Here is a 21,797-nt window from a genome sequence, read left to right as displayed (position 1 = left end):
AACAGAATTGCAGAAAGAGGCAAGAGAGGCACAGAGGAAAGCAAGAGTGCCTTGCACACCATTAATACCAATTTAACACCCTCATTTAGCAATAAGTAACAATTGACCATTCTAGGTTTGCCAAGGGCCTTCCACCATGCTGTAACACTTGTCACTACATGTTTGGCATCGTTTGACCCATTCCAGCTAGAAACAAGTCTTTTTTTGTTCTAATTTGCAGATTAGGGTGCAGATTATGAATTATGAGGCTAATGCAGAAAATGTATAATTGTGCGAAAGTCAGTGCAGCCAAACAGTCTCATAATTCCAGTGGCCCTGTTCATACCTCTGACTAGGTTCACAATTGTTCCTCAGTGATTTCATCTTTTTTTTTCTCGTTTAGTTCATACTTGAGGTTCTATGGCAACGAGGAAGACTAAACCTGATGTTACAACTCCACAACACAGACTACCATACCACATAATTACTCTCGATAACATATAATCCCACTCTCTATAATTCCGATTCACTAAATACCACATAATTTCTATCCACATAATTTCACTGCACAACACATCACATAATTCCACTACACTCAATGTACATCCACACCAATCCAAAAAACATTAGTAAAAAACGTTTGCATTTGCAACGCCAATAGCTCTAATTCTCGCAAATGCGAAACCTATTACATTGCAAATACTTGTTTAACTAGTAGTCGCGTTTGCAGAGTGGTGGAAAAAAAGGGTGCTGGGCCTCTTACCAGCACTGAGGAATTCCGGTGCGTAGGGCTTACAGGAGATACCAGTAGGGCTTTTTGGTCCCCAAAGTCCCTCAGGAGTAAATTGGACTTCATCCTCCATCCCATTGTCTGCCAGGAAGCACGTTTGCAGAATGGTGGAGAAAGAGTTGCATGGCCTCCGAAGACGTCTTAGCAATCCCACTGTGCAGGACTTACTGGAGGTAAAAAGAGCGGTAGTTGGCCCTCAACGACATCCTTGGGGACCAATTACCCCCCCTTTACCTCCTTTAAGTCCCACACAGCAGAATCACTAAGTTCCAAGAGCATGCCATGCCCCTTTTTTCTACCACTCTACAAACGGGCCCCCGGTGCGTTTCAAGTTGGGATACTGAGGGTTCCTGGGGGCCAACTAGCCCACCAAGTACCTCCAGTAAGCACCACAGAGCTGCACTGCAGAGAGATGTAAAAAGGGGCATGGCCTAGGACCACTTCTCTGCAATCCAGCTCTGTGACACTTACTGGAGGTACTGGGTGGGCTAGTTGGCCCCCACAGACCCTCAGTTTTCAAGGGGACTTAATCCCTCAACTTAAAACGTACCAGGGGGTGCATATGCAGAGTGGTGCAGAAAGGGGGCAGGGCATCGGGCGAGTTGCAGCTCTTCAACAAAAACAATTTTGTTAGAAGGGGGCTACATGGCCCGCCTTCTTTTATTCTATTTTTGGGCCATGGGGACCCCATCAACCAGGGCCTGCCACATTTTTTAAAAAAAACGAGAACGGGCATGGCCTTGTTTTTTTTTTTTTACTTTTATATGGAAGGGGGGCCATGTAGCCCCCCTCCCCTTGGCTACTTCTGCCCTGGAGACCCCATCCTCCAGGGCCAGGCCATCCTTTCATTTTTAATTATAGTGGGGGGCTTTGTGGCCCTCTCCTCAGGCCTGGATTCCTTCCTGAACGGTCGCTCCCCCACGCTACCTTACTCGATCTATCAGCAACACCTACACCGCAGCTGAAGCCCCTTGCACCCGCGACCTCCTGATTGCGCCTGGTATCGTAGCCTGTGAGAGAATAATCGCGCTTTGAAGCTCTTGCCCGTGCAGCGCTTTGAAAACTTTATTTTACTTATTTGAATCGCGCTTTGTGCTTCATTCACTTATTTGCATCGCGCTTTGTGCTTCTTTCACTGCGAATTAAACCGCGTGTATCCTAGCTTTTATTATTGCGCTTTGAAGCTGATTATCGTTTAGCGCTTTGGAACCTAGCTGTACTTATTTGCTTAGCGCTCTGTATTTAGCACTTGGACATCATTGCTGTGTTTGATTTCAACTTTGGTTTGTTATGTGAATAGCGTTTCTAGCTGTAAATATTGTGTTGGATTTAGGAGCCTTTGATTACTTGTTGGCGAGCATTGTGCTATGCCCTCGCTGTTTTCACTTTCATTTTTGCCCTCCATTTTGTTGTTGTGCTATCCCCTGGCCCGCCTCCACGATCCCGCCTCCCAGCTGACCCTCCCACGCTCCGCCCCCTCCACCATCCATTTAAGTCAGATGGTCCCACACGCAGCGTCCACGCGCTACGGCCGCGCCGAAGGTGCGCCAAAGGTAAGCCCGTCTACGCCCGTCCGCGCCAAGGCCGCGCCCAGCGCCAGACCCCCTGGTCCACGCAATGCCCAGCCCCCCCGCATCACATACGACGCCTCCACCCTCATAGCCCTAAACCCCGGCCGTCTCCCCAACTGCGCCCAAGCCGCTCCTGGACTCACACATGGACCCTTCACATGCTACTCCTGCAAGTTCGACGGCACCAAGAACAACTCCTCATCCACGAACACACAACAGATAGCCGATCCCAACCACCTAAAATGCATCCTGCTCAACACCCGCTCAATCCACAGACACGCCATCGACCTCTGGAATCTGCTTGACACCATCTCTCCCGACGTCGCCTTCCTAACAGAAACATGGATGAACGCCTCATCAGCCCCAGACATCACCATTGCCATCCCGGAAGGATACAAGATCATCCGTAAGGACCGCACCGACCAAACAGGAGGAGGCATCGCTATTGTCCATAAGAACTCCATCCAAATCTCAACCAGCTCAGACGTCAACCTTGCCTGCGCCGAACACCTTCACTTCCAGATCCACACCGACCCCAAGACCACACTCAGAGGCACCCTCCTCTACCGACCTCCAGGATCCCGCGCACAATTCAGCGACGACATCTCCGACTTTATCACCCCACACGCCCTCCCCTCCGAAGAATACATTCTACTGGGAGACCTCAACTTTCACCTGGAAAAGAGCAATGACAGCAACGCCACCACCCTTCTGGACAATCTCGCCAACCTCGGACTCAAACAACTTGTTAATACCCCCACCCACATTGCAGATCACACACTCGACCCTATCTTCACCTCCAGCAAACATGTCTCCTTCAGTCACACCACAGTTCTCCCTTGGACGGACCACAGCTGCGTTCACTTTACCTACAATAAGACCACAACTCACAACCATCCTCAACCTACTCTGCGAAGAAACTGGAACAAAATCACCTGCGTCCAGATCTCCTCATCGCTGCTTCAAAACCCCCTTGTCCACTCCTCAAACCCCGACCAAGCAGCCATTAACCTCACCCAATGGCTATCCAACAGCGCCGACATCCTGGCACCGTTGAAAAAACGTCAAACCAAACTAGGCAGCAAAAACGCCTCCCGCATACACCACCAAATGATCCGGACGGCAAAGAAAGCCGCATTCAATGACCGACTAGATAACAACGCCCACAACATCAAGGAATTATTCAACATCGTCAAAGAGTTTACCAACCCCTCAGCCAACTCCAACGACATCACCCCCTCTCAAGACCTCTGCGACGCCCTAGCTACGTTCTTCCACGACAAAATCGCAGACATCCACAACAGCTTCAACAACCAATCCGGAGACCAACCCACCCAACCCTCTGCAGGACCCTCACCCCCCCTGAACACCCTTAATGAATGGAACCCAATCTCTACTGAAGACACCATCCGCCTGATGAACTCCATCCACTTAGGATCCCCCACAGACCCATGCCCTCACCACATCTTCAACAAAGCTGATTCCATCATAGCACCACACCTCCGAGACGTCATCAACTGCTCCCTCAACTCCGGCACCTTCCCAGAAAGCTGGAAACACGCCGAACTCAGCGCCCTTCTGAAAAAACCCACAGCTGACTCCACCGAACTCAAAAACTACCGCTCCATCTCGCTCCTTCAATTCCCTGCCAAAGTCATCGAGAAAGCTGTCAACAACCAGCTCGTCGCCTTCCTCGAAACCAACAAATCCCTCGACCCCTCACAGTCCGGCTTCCGAGCCAAACACAGCACGGAGACCGCTCTCATCGCCGCAACAGGCGACATTCGAACTCTACTGGACAACGGAAACACAGTCGCCCTCATCCTCCTCGACCTCTCCGCAGCCTTCGACACAGTCTGCCATAGCACCCTTCTACAGCGCCTCAGAAACATCGGAATCCAAGGAAAAGCACTGGAATGGATCACCTCGTTCCTCACCGGAAGAACACAGAGAGTCCGCCTCCCACCATACAAGTCAGAGGCCACTGAAGTCATCTGCGGCGTACCACAAGGATCCTCACTCAGCCCCACCCTCTTCAACGTATACATGAGCCCCCTCGCAGCCATCGCACGCCAACACAACCTCAACATCATCTCCTACGCTGATGACACCCAACTAATCCTCTCACTCACCAAAGACCCTAACACCGCCAAAACCAACCTACATGAAGGAATGAAAGAAGTAGCCGAGTGGATGAATCATAGCCGTATGAAACTTAACTCAGACAAAACAGAAGTCCTTATCTTAGGAACCTCCCCCTCCGCCTGGGATGACTCCTGGTGGCCAGAGGCCCTTGGAAAAGCACCCATCCCGACGGATCATGCACGGAACCTGGGAGTCATCCTAGACTCCTCACTCTCGATGTCCAAACAAGTCAGCGCCGTCTCATCTTCTTGCTTCAACATTCTTCGCATGCTCAAAAAAACATTTCGGTGGATCCCCACCGAAACCAGAAAAACGGTCACCCACGCCCTGGTTACAAGCCGCCTTGATTACGGAAACACCCTATACGCCGGTACCACCGCAAAACTCCAGAAAAAACTCCAACGCATCCAGAACGCATCAACCAGACTCATACTAGACATCCCGCGTAAAGACCACATCTCCAGTCACCTGAAAAAACTCCACTGGCTCCCCCTCAATAAGAGGATTACTTTCCGCCTCCTAACCCACGCACACAAAGCACTTTACGAACTTGGACCCGAATGCCTCAACACACGACTCTCCTTCTACACCCCCCCCCCGCCAGCTACGATCTTCCAACCAAGCACTTGCTACTGTACCTCGCATCAATAAAACCACCATGGGAGGTAGATCCTTCTCCTACCTGGCAGCTAAAACCCGGAACTCACTCCCCACTCACCTTCGTCTCACTCAGAACCATCTGGCATTCAGAAAGCAACTTAAAACTTGGATATTTGACAAGTAATTCCCCACCCTTCCTCAAGCGCCTTGAGACCCTCTAGGTATGTAGCGCGCTATATAAATCCACTTGACTTGACTTGACTTGACTATTGGCCCAGGGGACCCCGTCACAAGGGGCCAAAGCATTTTATTTTTAATTAAAGGAAGAGAAACCATGTGGCCCCCCTCCCGGGCCACTTCTGGCCCCGGGTAGCCCATCCCCCAGGGCTGGCCCTTTGTGTTGGGGATGTGGGGGGAGCCCCAATGCCCCAATAGTGCCTCCGGCTCCCCGCCTCCTGTGGAGCCGGTATTGCTAATGCAAAATCAGGTCAAGAGGAGGGACAGAACACCAAACCATAATTTAGAACTTTCTCTTGAGTAGCAGATAGAGAGACATCAGATGTATTCACACACATGCATCACTGATGAAATTTGATTCTCCAGATTGTATTGTTTCTTGTTTTTGTTGTTGTTGCCTTTTTCTCTTGCCCCTTCTTGGTTTGTTCTTCCTCGTCAATGGCCTCTTCCCTTGCAGTGCTGAGGCATAACCAATCTGATCAGACGCATCTCCTAGTAAAAATCCAGCACTTCTCTTGATGTCTCATCAGCTAAAAAACCTAGTTCAGAGCTAACAGCTGTATCACTCAATGTTCTAGTTTGTAGGCCCATCACAGTCAACTTTTCCTTTGCTCACAAATATATATATTACTGGTAATCCAGATTGTCTTGATTGAACTTGTGGGCTTTACTCATCCTTGTTTCATCTTCATGTTTTATGAAATGTTCCTCCATTTTGCTAAGAAGAAACTTAATGTCCTCTGGATCTTTCACTGCTTTAATTGTTTTCTGTAACAAATCTATTATTGCTGCTGACTCCTCCATGCAACATTTAACATGTGTTATTAATGTTTCCATTAGCCTGAAAGAACACCCTCAGTGTTGGACTGCCACTCAAAAAACAAATCTGGATCCATGTCTTCAAACGTGGGCATTACAATAATTCTCAGGCCACTTCATATTCTCTTGCACTAAAAATAATTGGCAAGGGATGTGATGTGATTTACCACCACTTCTTGGATTCTGCTGTGTGTGTTTTCTCTAGTTTTCTAATCACTTGTTGCAGTGTTCTCAAGCTTCCCCCACTAATTGTGACCCTCTTACCATTGAACACATTGTAGGCTATGTTCTCCAATTGGGTACCACGATGCCCCATGCCAATTGTCACTTATCTTACTTAATGGGCATTCATTTTCGGTGCTAGAGCCTTCTACTGTTGCTAGCACTTGATCGGGTATGCACATTATATAAGCCGTTCCACCATTTCAGCCTTACGGATACGATTATGTAATAAGGTGTTGATATATGTTGATTCAAATGCTTGAGGGCTGCTTCACTAGCTTGTACAGTGCTTGTGCGAGCAATTAGTCAGTAGTCGTCTGCAGGATTTGTAGTGCATTTTATTTATTTATTATTTATTTATTTTACAGATTTGCAAAGCGCATGGCTGCCCGTAAGCATCCCATCGCTAGTGATAAGGAACCAGGTGCGAGGGAAGCGTTACGGGAACAGCCAGGTATTTAGTGCCCTACGAAATGAGAGTAGGTTGGGCTGGGCTCTGATGTCTGGGGGCAGTGAATTCCATAGCTTGGAAGCATTATATGCAAAGAGTCGACCTCCAGAGCGGGCTTTCTTGATTCTGGGTACGAATGCCAAGTTGCAGTGAGAAGAACGTAACGTTCTCTTGGTAGTATACGGAGTGATAAGGTTCTTTAAGATGGGTGGGGCCTTGCCATGCAGAATTTTATGTGTCGTGCGAAGTGCCTTAAATTGAATTCTCTCCTGAATAGGCAGCCAATGCAAGGCGTGCAGGGCTGGTTTGGATGAACAACGACGATGGGTTCCTGTGAGAAGACGAGCGGCAGTATTTTGTACTGTCTGGAGTTTTGATATTACTTTTTTAGGCGCTCCCAGATAGAGGGCGTTGCCGTAATCTAGGCGGGACAACACAAGGCCGTGAATCAAGAGTTTTTGAGATTGTGTTGGAAGTAAAGGCAGAATTTTTCTTGCGTTCCGTAGAATACCATGGCACACACCAGCCGTTTTTCTTGCTTGGGTGAAGAAGTTGAGGCCTTCATCCAGCCAGATTCCTAGACTCTTGATTTCTTGTTTTGGATTGGGTGGCGAGCCCATACAGGGAGGCCACAGGGATTTGGGTTGGTAGAGTGACTGATTGCCTAGAACCATTATCTCTGTCTTGTCATTATTAAGTTTGAGAAGTGAGATGTTCATCCATTTAGTTATGTCGTTAAGACAGGTATGGAGGTTGGTGAGGGATTGGTCTTGCTGACTTGTCCAGGGGGACATGTAAACATTAAAAAGGGTCGGACTCAGGGACAAACCCTGAGGGACCCCACAGCTGATGGCAGTGGGCCTGGAAGTGAAATTACCATCTGCTACCTGGAAGGACCTATCGTTAAGGAAGGATTCCAACCTGGACAGGACTGTCCCTACGATTCCGAGATCTCTAAGCCTATGGACTAGTGTCGAATGGTTGACGGTGTCATCCCATTATCCACATATCCTGTTCAAAGGGCCAACAAGGCTGTTACTGAGCCCACTATCACATTGGGGCAGTGTACCCTCCCAGTGGATCCCCCTCAGCACCCAACCAGATGAATCACTTACCCCCGCTTCATGTGTGGCCCACACATCCATCCATCTGCAATGTATAGGGATTTCACTTACCTTATATATACTTACCTTGCATTGTAGATCTATGCATTCTAAATCCATATGAATAGTGAAGACTGGATTCTTAAAGCTAATGCATAGTAAATGCATTATGTGGTAATGGGTGCATGTTAAAGGAATGAGTTGTTAAGTCATAGAATGCTTCCAAGTGCTAGATATCTAAGCTAGTGATGAAGCATGCCACACTATGCAAGTGAGAGTTCATCAACCAAAGAGATGCCTGTCATGAAATCCCAAAAAGATTCAGCAACCCAGAGGGGAGTTGTACATGTATGTTCTCTACAAACTAGTGATTTTGCCAGTCATCCAAAATATCCTGTCACTTTTCTTCCCACTTATGTCCAACATCAATCACTCAACCTGAGAAGATGAATGCATCAGTACAGATAGAGATGCATTTATGCATGGACAAGATCAGCACTTCCAAAATCATAACCTCAAATTGAATTGATATGGTATTTAGGCTTTAATATGAGGAAAGGTATGGGAAAGTAGAATCAAATTTTAACTGTGATTGTGAGTAACTTAGTCACTGTATCAATAAATCCCAATTACGGTGCATTGAATATTATATCTTTTTTTACACTTTTAGCAGTGGCACTAAAACTTTCATTTTTTTAAACTCTCCCTCTGATTTTTTTACTCCTCCCTATGAGCATGCATGTTCTTAGTTAGAGTTATACAAAGAGAATCTGAATAGGAAAACAAATTAGGAGAGTTTCAGGACACAGCAGAATCCTTACCCACAGCCCTGAATCTCACAAACCATCTTAGCAGCATCACTCCAGTCCATGGCATCAGGTTCATTCGTCAGCCATTTCTGTGTCTCCTGGGTGGATTTGTCATCAGGGCAAGCAAAGGTGATCTCGTTGAAATAGTCACAGAGCGGGAGAGTGTAAAAGAGAAAAGGACCGAAGCAAAGTCCAATCAGGGAGTCTCCTTTAACATTGCCTGTTTAGAAAGAGGTCCATACTTGAGTGAAGTGAAAACCTACAACATCTTACATGTGTCTACTTTATCAGCAAATGAAAACAGACATGTCCAGTATGCCCATCATTATTAACTATACGTTGCATGTTGGGATCTCCGTGTGGCACATCCCCTCTAGGACTCTCCTCTGAACCTCATAACCTCTCCAGATCTATGTTGGAGTCAATGCTGTACAGCCTCTTATTTGGGGTGCAGTTGCGGTGTCTTAGAAGTTGGAACGGTATCCCTCCCATCTATATGTTTCTTCTTTGTTCTTTAATGGGAAAGGGTAGGTTTTTGCTCTTGTATCATTGGTCCCTACACCTCCCTTGTAGACTATGAGATGTTCTGGAGTATGCTTTTTCTCTTGAATACATTTATATCTAGGGATATGGGTCAGAATTTCTTTCCCAGAATTTGGGGCTAGACAACTTGATGTGTCTGGCATCTGCTCCTCACATTGGTTGCTCCAATGCCAGGGCACCTACCTTCTCTTTGTCTATGCCCTCAATCCTCACATCCTCATTTCTCAGTACTGACACCACAACAGATGGCTGGCTGTCTCTCACTTGAGACAATAGGCAGCTCCCTTTGGGCTCTCTGTACTCACCAGCAAGTTACTTATTGTCTGTTAAGCACTTCTGAGATCTCCTCTAGTCTAGATTCCTACCAGGAGGGTTTTTGGCTGTTCCCAAGGTTAATTCCTACCATTCCCTGCCTGACTCATAGCTTGTATTTCTGCTAGACCTGTCTTGATAACCTCTGTTTATGAATTGAAAAGGTGTGATGGTTATCAAATGGTTATTTATCCACTTCACACCAATACGTTAATCTCCTGTTGTCATCTTCTACTTAGAAACACGTGTGTGCCACAAACACCTAAATAGTAGTAGTTATCCATTATAAATGAAAATATGTTGTGAGAAGGATTTTTAATTCTCTTTAATGATGCACGAGATGCATTGGTCTTAATTGTAGGTGCAATAATGGTCAATATTTGGGGAGCATTTCCGGAGAAAGCTTGCTTTGGGGTTCTGCTTTTTGCCTGCATGTGTAAGTATCTAGTTGTAGAGAGTCTGCACAGGAGTGTGCAGGCATCTCCTGAAAAGATTAAACTAGGCACCTTTAATTTGGCAGAACTGTTATACACGCCCTTGTCATTTATAAAAGTCAGCTTTCAAATTCTTCTGAGATCCATGAGAAGCCAGTTAACTGTAATCAGAATTACTGTAATGTCATCACCAAATCTTCTAGCTCTGGTGACTATGCGAGCTGAAGATTTGAGGACTGCCGTCAGAGGTGCTAGGTATAGTCTAAGCAGGGACATCTTAAGGACTTTGGGTTTGTGGGACCTTGTTTGGAACATGTTTGAATTTATGATCCAATTCCAGCTCTTTCATATTTTCTTTGGCATTGGCACCCTTGTCTAATTGTGTTTATAACTAATATTCAGGGATAGTGATGTGTAATTTTCAATATTGTAACACAGGAGCAACTCTGAATATTACTCCAAATAATCTCTGTGACACCCTCACTTTTCTAATATGTGAGGTGCTGTTTATTCTAAAAGAAACTTTTCTTATGGATGTTGCATGAAACATAAACATAACATTTCTTTCCACACTCTCTAATAGACTTTCACTGATCAGCCACATCAAAAATAAATTAAAGGAAAAATATTTTTAAAACAATCCCTTAAAAAAATATTCAAGGTCATCAGGGCAAATCACTCTGCAGAACAGAGCTGGATCTATCAAGGGTTCTGAAGGTGTTGGGCCCTGGGCCAGAGCCCACATTGCCCATGCCTTAAAAACTCTCTGAGCCTGGGAATACCAAGTTGCCACAGTCTCATTTAGAGAGGACAAGAGATTGAACTGGAGCTTTCAATTCATCATCTGACAATAAAAGCTGGATTGAGATATGATTCTCCTGAAGAGTCTGATTCAGTATTAGAAACCCTTAGTTGTTATTGTGGGTGTGTAAATTAAGGTTTTATCAAGCATAAAATCCAAGGATTTTGCATTCTCTACAGTGGATGTTTCGCAGTAAGGTAGGACAGAGCAGAATAATTAGGTTTACAGCAGTGGTGCAGTGCAGTGAAGAGAGTAAAACAAACTGCTGGCTGTTCAGCTTGAGGTGATGGAAGGATATTCAAGAGTGATGATACATGAGAGGTTTGAACAGATTAACTATATTTTAGGGTAAGGAGGCTATTGAACCAGATATCTTTAATGTGGCATTCCCCCAACATTATGCCTTCAACTGGCCTGTTTTTAACAGATTTAATGTTTGCTGGCTTTAGGCCTTTGCACACGTTACCACTGCTAACCAGTGCTTAAGTGCTGGTACCACCTCCTTTACACCTAAACAGTGGATTACACAAAATTGGCATATTTGATTCACTTATAAGTCCATAGTAAATTAACACTCAATGTGCCCAGGGCCTGTAAATGAAATGTTACTGGTGGGCCTGCAATACTTATTGTTCCTTTAAACATGTCTCAGGCCTGCAAATGCAGCCATTCTGTGCGGTTTTAAACTGCTATTTCAAACTTGCAAAATAAACCTTTTACTAAACCTTAATTTTTAATACATATAAGTCACCCATAGAGTATGCTTATACGGCCCAGAGTGCACGGTGCAATGTATTTAAAAAGTTGTACACATATGTTTAAGTTTTACATGTCCTAGTAGTGAGAAAGTAAGGTCCGGACTTTCATGCAGTGTAAGGAAGCAAGCCACCTTGCTTCTTGAATGGGAAAGGGCAGGTATGTTTCTCATTTAACTTTATATTGTGCATTCCTGTCCTTTCCTTGCAATGGCATACTTGTGGTTGCCTAAGGCCAACGCTGGCAAACGGACATCATGGTGCAATGGTGACTGTTTTTGTGTAGGGAGTGACACCGTCCTGCACAGAAAACAATCCTCAAAGACATTTTAGTCTTTCTATGTGTGCTGCATAATGCAGGCCAAATAGCCTGTGCTCTGCCTTCACACAAATGCCTAAATACCATGTCTTGTAAATACAGCCAGCTTGGAGCCACACAAGGGAAGTCAGAAAATTCCATGCAACACTCAGAGGCCAGTCTGGTGTTGAGTCTTACATGTACACCTGCACCCAGGACTATCAGAAATTACCCTAAGGGTTACTTTCCTAGCCTACTGTTCAGAGCCACAGGGACATAACAGACTTCAATCACCTTGAACGTGCTTCTGGGCCCAGCCTGGGTGAGTCCTGATCTCCCCAAGAGGTCTTCCATTACTCCTGGGCCTTTGGTTTTGGTGCTAAAGATACCCAGATGGCCAATTTCCAAAACTGAGGCCATACAAAATTTAACCAAAAAGTCCTCTGAGAACCAGGAGGAGACATGACCATCCTGCCAGCCTATCTGCCTGAGGTGCATTGTGGTCAGATTGACTTTGTGGCTTCTCCTGCTACATTCTTCTCTGCGCCAGCAAATTGGTTTCAGCGGTCCTTCGTCAAAAGGGAGTCTGACCTCATGGAACTGTCTTTTGGTACAGCCCTCTGCTTCATCTCGCTGGAGTTATTTTACGTACATTTTGGCAACTGTTGGAAATGGTCCTTTTTGCAGAGTAATTGCCAAACGTTTTGCTTCCTCCTATTTTTTGCTGACTTGTTTTTGTAGGCTATAAGACTCTGGGCACCTTACCACTGCTAATCAGTGCATATGCTCTCAGGGTAAGTTGTTATTATGATTGGTTATCCATGTTTGGCATATTTGAGTATTGTTCCCTAGTAAAGTGCACTAAGTGTGCCAGGACCGGTAAATCAAATGTTAACCGTGGGCTTGCAGCAATGGTTGTGCCACCCACATGAGTAACCCTGTAAATGTGTCTCAGACCTACCACTGTAGTGTCTGCGCATGCAGTTGTTAACTTCAATGTCAATGTTGTTTTTCACTATTGAAAGGCTATCTGTCGAATAGGATAACATGGAAGATACTTTGTCACATCTTGCAAGTATAGCTTCCCATTGGGACACGACCGAGAGATAGAGTTTAGGCTCTCTGAACTCTGAATTTAATAACACAACTTTTAGTAAAGATGGTTTTTAAATTGTGTGTTTGGAAATGCCACTTTCAGAAAATGGGCATTTTCTTGTTTAACCATTATGTGTGCCTCTACCTGTTTGTGTATTGACTGTCTGGTACTGGAGTGACAGGGGCTGGGGATGTGCATTCACTGTAGACAGTCACTGGGGGCGCTGAGGTGTGCCTTGCCCTTGCTGGATGACTCAGAGCTAAACAGAATATTCTGCGGCTGCATTTGGAGTGGTGGGAGGTGTATTCTTGCATTTGAATAGGGACTGTCTCCCTTGCTCAATGCTGTCTCCACCGCCTGTGGTGATACTGCACCAGTAAGGACAAAACTGGTTCGGACTGGGCTCAGAGGCCCTTGCACAAAGAAGAACAAAGTCAAAATGGGGTAAAAGTAGTGTACCTTAAACCCCAGAGCTTTAGATCACGTCTAGACTCAAGTGAAATCTTTGCCAAGGAACTGGAGAGCTGTGAGGAGGTGTACTTCCGCTTTGCTGTGTGCTGTGTGGGGTTGGCCTGTAGTTGCTGCTTCTACCAAGGAAAGAACAAAGACTGGAATTGTGCTAAGAAACCTGTTTGAAGAAGAATCTCCAAGGGTTGGTGTGTGATGGCCTCCTGTTCTGCAGTCTCAGGGGCACACAGAATTCGCCACCAGGTGCCTATTCCACTTTTAGGCTTCTGAAGGTTGTTCCTTCTGTTGGGACCAGAAAGAAACCTAAGAGAAGCAAGAAGAAAAATCTCTGAAAACTGTCAGCGATGCCGCCATGATGTCGCAACCTGCACTGAGGCCAGGTGCACTGCTCGTGAAGTGCACGATGCACAGCCCAGCCTGTACAGCAGCTCAAGCACCCCTCGATGCTTGCCAACACTTGCTGTTATCAGGCTTCCCGACGCCAGCGCTCACACCGACACCTTCACCGCTAGCGCCTGCGTCCTGTTATTTTAACACCCTTAACTGCTGAGGTTGACTCAACAAACTCACAGACTTCATGCTGCCTCATCAGAACCTGAACTGGTGTGGAGTCCGTTTTTGGTGTTTTCACTATGTTACTGTAAGTGTTGGTGCAAATGCTTTACACATTGCCTTTGGGATAAGACTGTCTGCTCGCGTCAAGCTACGCAGGGGGGTAAGCAGGGGTTATTTAAAGTGTGGGGGTTGGGAGCATACTGCCTCACAGTCCCAGAACAGTTCGCCCCTTTGCATCCTGGGAAATGCAGTACACAGTTCAAACTTACTTCAGAATTAGCTGGAGTTTTTCACCAAAGTTGGTGCAGACATTGCTGTATATCTCTAGACACCGGTTTCTGGGTTGAGCCCGTCTTCAGCTTTGGAGATGCACCTGTGTGCCTGTGAGTGGTACTGTGACCCGAGAGAAACTTGGCAGCATTTCCAGCAACCCCAGATGATTTTTCTTTGCTCTCAAGCAGCAACCAGAGATATACAGCAATGTCTGCACCAACTTTGGTGAAAACCTCCAGCTAATTTTGAAGTAAGTTTGAACTGTGTACTGCATTTACCAGGATGCAAAGGGGTGAACTGTGCTGGGACTGTGAGGCAGTGTGCTCCCAACCCCCATTCTGTTATCTGAAGTGTGTACACCCCTTACCCTGAGAGTCCCTAGTTTGCCAATTATTTCTAACAGCAACTAAGTCTGAATGTAGAAATCTTCACTGCGGTTTCAACCCATGGCTATCTGACAACACTCCCTCCTCGGATACCCCCTATAGCCATGCCCCACTGAATTATACCGTCTCTGTAATTTTTCTTGAGAATTTTTTCTAATTCCAAAGCCAGAGCTGACCAGGCAAAGCCTCGCTCCAACACTGCCAGCCTTAACTTATTACCTTGACCTGGTATCTCGTGTGAGAAGATGTCTGTGGTTGGCGCTTTGATCTTTTAGCTGCTATGTTGACCCTTAAACATTAAACATACATAACTCCGGTTCTAGTTGAAACCACTGATGTGCGAAGCATCCATAAACCACAACCTCACATGGCTAGCCACAACCTCTTTGGAACTGCTGCTGTGCGATGCAACGTCAAAGCAAACTTGTGACTTTGGTCCAGTCCAGAGTGACCAGATCACCACAGTTGGTCTATTTTGCTTTCATGCGCTATTTTCACTTAAATATTTTAAATTTGCATAGCTCTGCATATATTGATTAGATTTTTGTTGTTTTGATCTCAAATTATTTATTAAAGTTACCTCTATTTTCTAAATTGATGTGGGATGGTTTCATTTTATGATTGTTTGAAATGCTGCATTAATGCTTGAGACATTGCCTCTAAGTTAAACCTGACTGCTTTTGTGCCCATATTCCAGAGGATTAAGCACAGGTTAATGTAGTGTTTGCTTGTGGTTCATCCTGACAAGAGTCGTGGTTTTTTCTTGAGTAGGGTTTCACTAAGCATGTGCGAATTTTGCGAATTTGCGATCCGCAAATTTGCGGATTTGCGAATTCGCAATCCGCACAATTTGTGAATTTGTGCGAATTTGCGGATTTTTTTATTTTTGCGTGTTCGCAGGTGTTCGCGGGGCGCCTTGCGTGTTCGCCGGGCGCTTTGCGTGTTTGCAGGTTTTTTTTTGCCTGGTTAATAACTGCCACCCTCTCGTTTTTTTTTTATGCCCTTCTGCCCTCTGTACCACTCGTTTCTGTGCCCTTCTGCCCTCTGCCCCACTCATTTTTAATCCCCTTCTGCCCTCTGTCCCACTTTTGTGCCCTTCTCTTCAGCCCCACATAGAATGGCGCCGGCAAGCTGCCAGCGCCATTCTAAAATAGCTACAAAGAGCTTCAACAGGAAGCACTAATAGATAAAGTAAAGCAGGTGCTCGAGTTGTAGGTCAAATTAATTACACAATCATTAATCACCCCAGGTTTGGGGTGATTAATGATTGCGTAACTGAATTTGAGCTTCAACTCGAGCACCTGCTTTACTTTATCTATTAGAGCTTCCTGTTGAAGCTGACTTTTGTAACTATTTTGAATGGCTCTGGCAGCTTGCCGGCGCCATTCTAAAAGAGTTACAAAAGTCAGCTTGAACTTTTGACACAATCCATTCCGCTCGCGGATTTTGCGGCAAATTCGCGAATCTCGCGGATTGCGAATTTACCCAAAATCAGCGAGCGGAACGGATTTTCCGCCCATGCTCTGTCAGTAACCCATTTTCCTTCAGAGACTGTCAAGTACAGCTGTGTGTCACCTATACACAACTGAAAAAAGATTATTTACATGAAGGAGCAAAGGGTTTCCATTTACATAACGAACAGTGTTTGTGTGGGGGATTGGCGACTTTGCTTTCTCCTTGACGCAGAGTTGAGGGGCTTTGAAGAGGGATAGGTAATTTTACCTGCTTTGAAAGATTTTTGAAGTAGAACTTAAAACATCCTAGATTCTACTCTTTGATTTTCATCTGATCTTCAGGAGAGATAAGTGATTTTTGGGTCAATCCTGAGGAAAGGACCAGGAGTATGAGAAGGAAGGATTTTCCATTGCCTATGCTGCATTGACCATCATCCACTACTTGCAGCATTACTGTCTACGTGCTCAGACACATCTAAATCCTACCTAGTGATGTTGAAGAACCTTTCTTTTATGTGTTTCCTTAGCTGTCTTTCAGCACAGCTTTCCAGCACTTTTGCTTCAGGTGGGTTGGAAATGGGGCAGACTTTGCCAAGATTGGAGGAATGAGTATGTGTGTTTTAAGAAGAGTGCTGACTTGCCAAGTTTTGAGACACCCAGAAGCTACCTCTAGCCTAAGGGATGAGTTGATTACATAAGATAGATGAAGATATATTGTTCACAATAGTGGCGGGATGGGGTCAGCAAAACGGGGGTGGTCTGATAGTAGTGAGAGTTTTTCCTAAGACATATTCAGTTATAAGTTGAAAAGAGGTGTCCTCATCTGTAGGCATGGCTTTCCACAGGAAGAATAGATGCTGCTTTGTGAGAGAGAGCTGGACTTCTATTTTCTATGAAGAAATTGAAGAGGTTGTCACACATCTCTTTGTTACTTTGGAAAAAGTATAGAGGGCATTTTTAGAGTTCTTCAAGATTTTAATCAACTTCTTAGATTTAATTTCAGGAATATTGAGTTCTGCCTTAGCTTTGAGAATATCGTAATTGTGTTTGCTGCATTTGATTCAAAGGTTTTCCAGGATTTCCTTTAAGTAAAGTAAGAGCCATTCATTTATAACTTCTTTTTTGACAGAGCTGTAGTTCCCTACTAGTATGATAGTGCCTTTATAATCCTGTGAATTCATTAGCTTTAAGGTAATTTTGGATTGTTGTTCAACTGGCTGAACCCTAGCCTTTCTTTTTTTGTTTGCTTACAGGTGGACGTTCTGCTACCTACCAAGAAGAAAGAAACCAGAAGTTGGTCCGACTAGTCCATCGGGGATGACTTTCAATAAGGTATATTTTGCCCATGAGGAGGTCGAGGATAGATCCTTTTCTTATGGGTAGGTTTAGAGTAGATCTGTTTGAGGTTGGTGTTGATACAAAAGATGGCTAGTTGTGTCATAGCTGAATCAGATTCATCTCCCCAGGTTAAGTTGAAGTCACCCAGAAAGCTGCTATTGAAGCTTTTATTTGACATTTCATTGATTAGATCTTTAAAGATGCTCAGTGAAGAGCAGATTATTCCCAGGAGTGTAGATGACGTGGCGTCTTTTGGCAAGGTTTCCGTTAACTTTTTGCTTTCTGACCTCCTGCTTTGACTGTGTGCTGAACTTCACTTTTACTGGCTCAAGGACCCTGTGCACTTTTTCACTGCTGACCAGTGCTAAAGTGCATGTGCTCTTTGTCTAAAATACAATGGCTTTTGGTTTCTCCATGATTGACATATTCGATTTACTGATAAATCCCTAGCAGAGTGCACTACATGTGACCAGGGTCTGTAAATTAAATCCTACTAGTGGGCCTGCAGCACGTCTCAGGCCTACCACTGCAGAGCCTGGGTACGCAGTTTTAACTGTCAAGCCGACCTGGCAAGGTCACCTACCTTCACTTTTATTACATATTCGTCATCCTTAAGGTAGACCTTACACAGCCCCTTGGGCAGGGTGCAGCATATTTGAAAGGTAGCGCATGTCTGTTTGAACTTTAAATGTTCTGGTAGTAAAAACCTGCTAAAATTGTTTTTCACTACAGCAAGGCCTATCTCTCATATAGGTTAGCATTGGAGCTGCCTTGTAAAACTTTACAAGTGTAACTTCCAGTTGGAAAAAGATAGGAGGGATACATATGGTGTTTATGGATTCACAATCTGAAAACACAACTGTTTGTGAAGTTCATTTAAAAAAATTCCAGGTCAGAAAATGCCACTTTCAGAAAGTTAAGTATAAGGCAACAATATCTCAATCGGATTCAATTGGGCAGCAGATATATTTGCATGTGCATTACATTACAAAGGATCTGGACAAGAAAAAAGAGGCTCACAACTTTTTGGTTTTTGAAAGTGCATATAGCATCATATATTTGAAAGACAATATTGGCAAAACAATCAAAGAGAGTAAAATAGTCAACAGCATTTATGGCAAGTAATGCGGTGGCAACCCAAGGGGGCTTTGTGCACTACGTGATACTAAGACAAACAGTGACAGCGCGAGTGACATAAGGGTGAAAAAACAGCGATTGGCTCAGACAAAGACATTTTTTAACACACTATATACAGATTGTGGGTTCCTCCTTGATGAATAAGTAATAGTAGTTAGTTTGGGAACCAAAGTAGGTAATGCGCCATGAGTTGCGCTGCAGTGCGGGTCGTCGGCGTTGCGATCCTATTGATTTAGGATCTTCATCAGGACCGGGTTGCCGAATAATGGAAGTGAGGGTGCGTTCTGGTCCAGAAATGGATCCCCGTTGTGGTGGGGACAGAGGCGAGAGGATCCTGTGGTGGGGGGTGATCCAAGAGAGTCAAAGTGTGAAGAACAAGGTGGCCTAATGCGGGAGGAAGAGGAGGTCGCCGGAGTAGTGGTGTAACCTCGAAGTAGACTCGGCAAGTTGTGGGAAGGATGCGCAAACGGAGCCCCGTTCAGGCGGGATGGGATTAAAACAGGGCCGGGCTATCCGCTGAGTAGTCCCGGGGCACTGTGGGCGTGTGGAGTGAGTGCCGTCAGAAATCCGGCGGTTAGGGAGCAGTCAAAGGATCTGACTAGTAGATCGGGATCCGCTGCTTGACCTGGTGAACAGGTCCAAGCTTTGGGATATTCTTGGGGTAAGCTCAGTTGACCATTTTTCTTAGAGGTCTACATGCGGATGTAAGTGCGTGCTTTAGATTTGGTACAGAGGAAGAGTCAACTGGATCTTTTATTTTCCCATGGGCGGTCGCAGGGATATGTTTTGGCACTGATATTGTTTCTGTTATATATGAATAGCCCTAACAACTACCTGATTGAAAATGGGGTTGATCTGCCCAGGGTAAAGTCTGTCAGCATGCCTACCCTACTATGCACCATCAACGCCGTAATCGTGGTCTGAACTGCCAATGGGTTAAAACTCCTGGTTGACAAGTTTGTTAAGTTCATGGATGACCTAGACCTAGATACAAACATCTCAAAGACTCATTATATGGTCTGTGGGAGGAAGAAAGCTATCAAAGGGCACAACGTTACTAGGGTTTCTACCTTTCCCTACTTTGGAGTATCATTTGACTGACAGAATAACTGGGTTTCATGCATTTCCAGTTGCTGCTCCAAGTTCACACAAGCTTGTTGTGCCCTAGATAGATTTTTACTGTTGGTGGTTCACAAGCCTATCTTGCCCCTGCTGCGAATCTACACAATTAAATGTCTCCAAGTCCTGACATACAGTGCAGCCATTTCGGGGTGCCATAAGTGGAAGGCGATCTAGCTTGAATAGGACTGATTTTGTAGAAAACTACATGGCTGAGCCAAACAGTTCCTCCATTGCAACCCATGAGGAACTGGCTTTGGACTATGTGGAGGATCAGGTTAAACTGGCTGTTACTTTTGATATCTGTTTGGGTCGACTTGAGACTGTGGTTCAACAGGAGTGTGTTTGAGGACTGCAAGGAATGCACGTATGGCCATAAGATACAGTGGATTAATTATAAAATCTGCTCCCGTTCCGTAGAACGCATGGATATTTTTAAGCAGCCACACCTCCTTAAAAAGGGCGACTGTGGTCTTTTTAAGTAACACATTTGTAATATAGGTGACAGGGAAGCATGGGCATTGGAGAAAAAATCCAACAGATCCCATCTACTGCTAAAATCCGCTGATGGCTTTAAACCATATCTCACAGCAGTCAAATATCCCAGGGACAGATCCCTACTTACTAAATTTCATCTAGGTACTATTCGGCTAATGATCTGTTTCCCTCTGGGTCAGTTCGATCCCAATGCACTTCTAACTTGCCCTTGTGATGACAGTTCACCCCAGACCTTGATACACCCGGTTTTATTCTGTAAATACTATGAATTCTTGCACAAAAGGTACTTAATACCACTTTGAAAAGTGAGGGGTTTTACCCAATTCGCCCTGCCTTTTTACATTTATATTTATTACCTCATCAGGTGGTGATGTTGGAGGTCACTGGTTATTTAAAAGGTGTCTTACACTGGAATAAAATAATGTAGACCTACTAAACAATGATGTTTAGGTTCAGCTGGACTGTTAAATTTTCAAGGTACTTAAATACTCACACATTTTTTCACAATAAATTGTACTATGTCATGCTTAAAAAGGCTTTTTAATATTTTCTTGTGGCTTTTATGTATATGTTTTGATCTTTTATGATTATGATATATAGTTCAATAAAGATTAATAATAATAATAATAATAATGATCTAATTCAATGTAATTGTTACTTGGGTGAATGACTCATGCATTTTTTATTTTCCTAACACCGGCCATAGGTCATTTTTCACTTCTCACGACATAGGCTGATAAATGCTGAGAGAGAAGAGAAGATATTCACTCTTTGAAACCTTTGGCCAAAATCCATTCTGTTTCCAGATGTGCAACAAATTGTACTATTATTTTGATGGGGCAGAATGTATTCTTCCTCTGTGGTGGCTGCAATACCCGTATCTGAAATAGAGAAACTCCTAACAATAATCTGGGGTTATTTCCTGTTATTTCTATCATAATTGATGCATAATAATTAGACTCAGCCTTTTACTTAAAAATGATTTGGAGACATTATGTTCGAGGACATTCAGAGTTTATCTGCAGCAAACAAAATGACAGAAAAAGCTATTTTCTGCAGGTGAGCTGGGGCATCAATATTACATACCTGATGACAAGCTTTTGACGTAATAAAAAAATGATCCAGCAAGTACATCCTTAAAAAAGGAGAATGACTGAATGAAATATGCCTCGTTGAACTTCCGTGCATCAGAACACATTTCGTAGAACTTTTTCAGGTCCATAGAAGAGTCCATTTCTCAGGGGCAGCCTTCTGCAACCTTCTGCCTGTGCTACGTGAACTCCGACTAAGTAGCCAGAAATCTATCGCTAAAATACTTCCAAGGGAGGCGGTCACACGCTAGCATCATGCCCTGGGCAATGTATGCACAGTCTTCTCTATTTTACCTTCAAAAATAAATTCCCCATCGGTTAACTTGACTAAACCTGTTCCCACAGCCACTGCTTTGTTTGCTCTTCCTTCTGCCGGAGCTTTGCCTATTGTGATGCTCATCCAGGATGTTGACTCCTGAGCGTCGTGCCCAGGCCAAGACTCCTGAGCAGAGTATCCTAGCCAAGTCTCCTGAGCAGTGTGTCCAAGCTAAGACTCCTGAGCAGTCTGCCCA

The 21,797-nt window shown here is 44.7% G+C and overlaps 1 protein-coding gene across 1 annotated transcript in view; it reads right to left on the bottom strand.

The window, feature by feature from the left end:
• The window catches only part of LOC147725099 (indolethylamine N-methyltransferase-like), a 39,744-nt gene extending 18,282 nt beyond the window's left edge, over nt 1–21,462 (bottom strand). Inside the window, exons 1-2 of the mRNA XM_086966540.1 lie at nt 21,281–21,462; nt 8,739–8,946 (exon numbers count right to left, since the gene is read on the bottom strand). Of these exons, the coding sequence (XP_086822666.1) occupies nt 8,739–8,946; nt 21,281–21,428 (356 nt within the window). The 5' untranslated portion in view covers nt 21,429–21,462. The remainder of the gene's footprint in view (nt 1–8,738; nt 8,947–21,280) is intronic.
• Nucleotides 21,463–21,797: the final 335 nt, after the last annotated feature.

Source organism: Lissotriton vulgaris, chromosome 4_1 (assembly GCF_964263255.1).
Source record: "Lissotriton vulgaris chromosome 4_1, aLisVul1.2, whole genome shotgun sequence".
Taxonomy (NCBI): Eukaryota; Metazoa; Chordata; class Amphibia; order Caudata; family Salamandridae; genus Lissotriton; species Lissotriton vulgaris.
The sequence above is the reverse complement of the archived record's forward strand: the minus strand, read 5'-3'. Positions and strand labels throughout refer to the sequence as shown.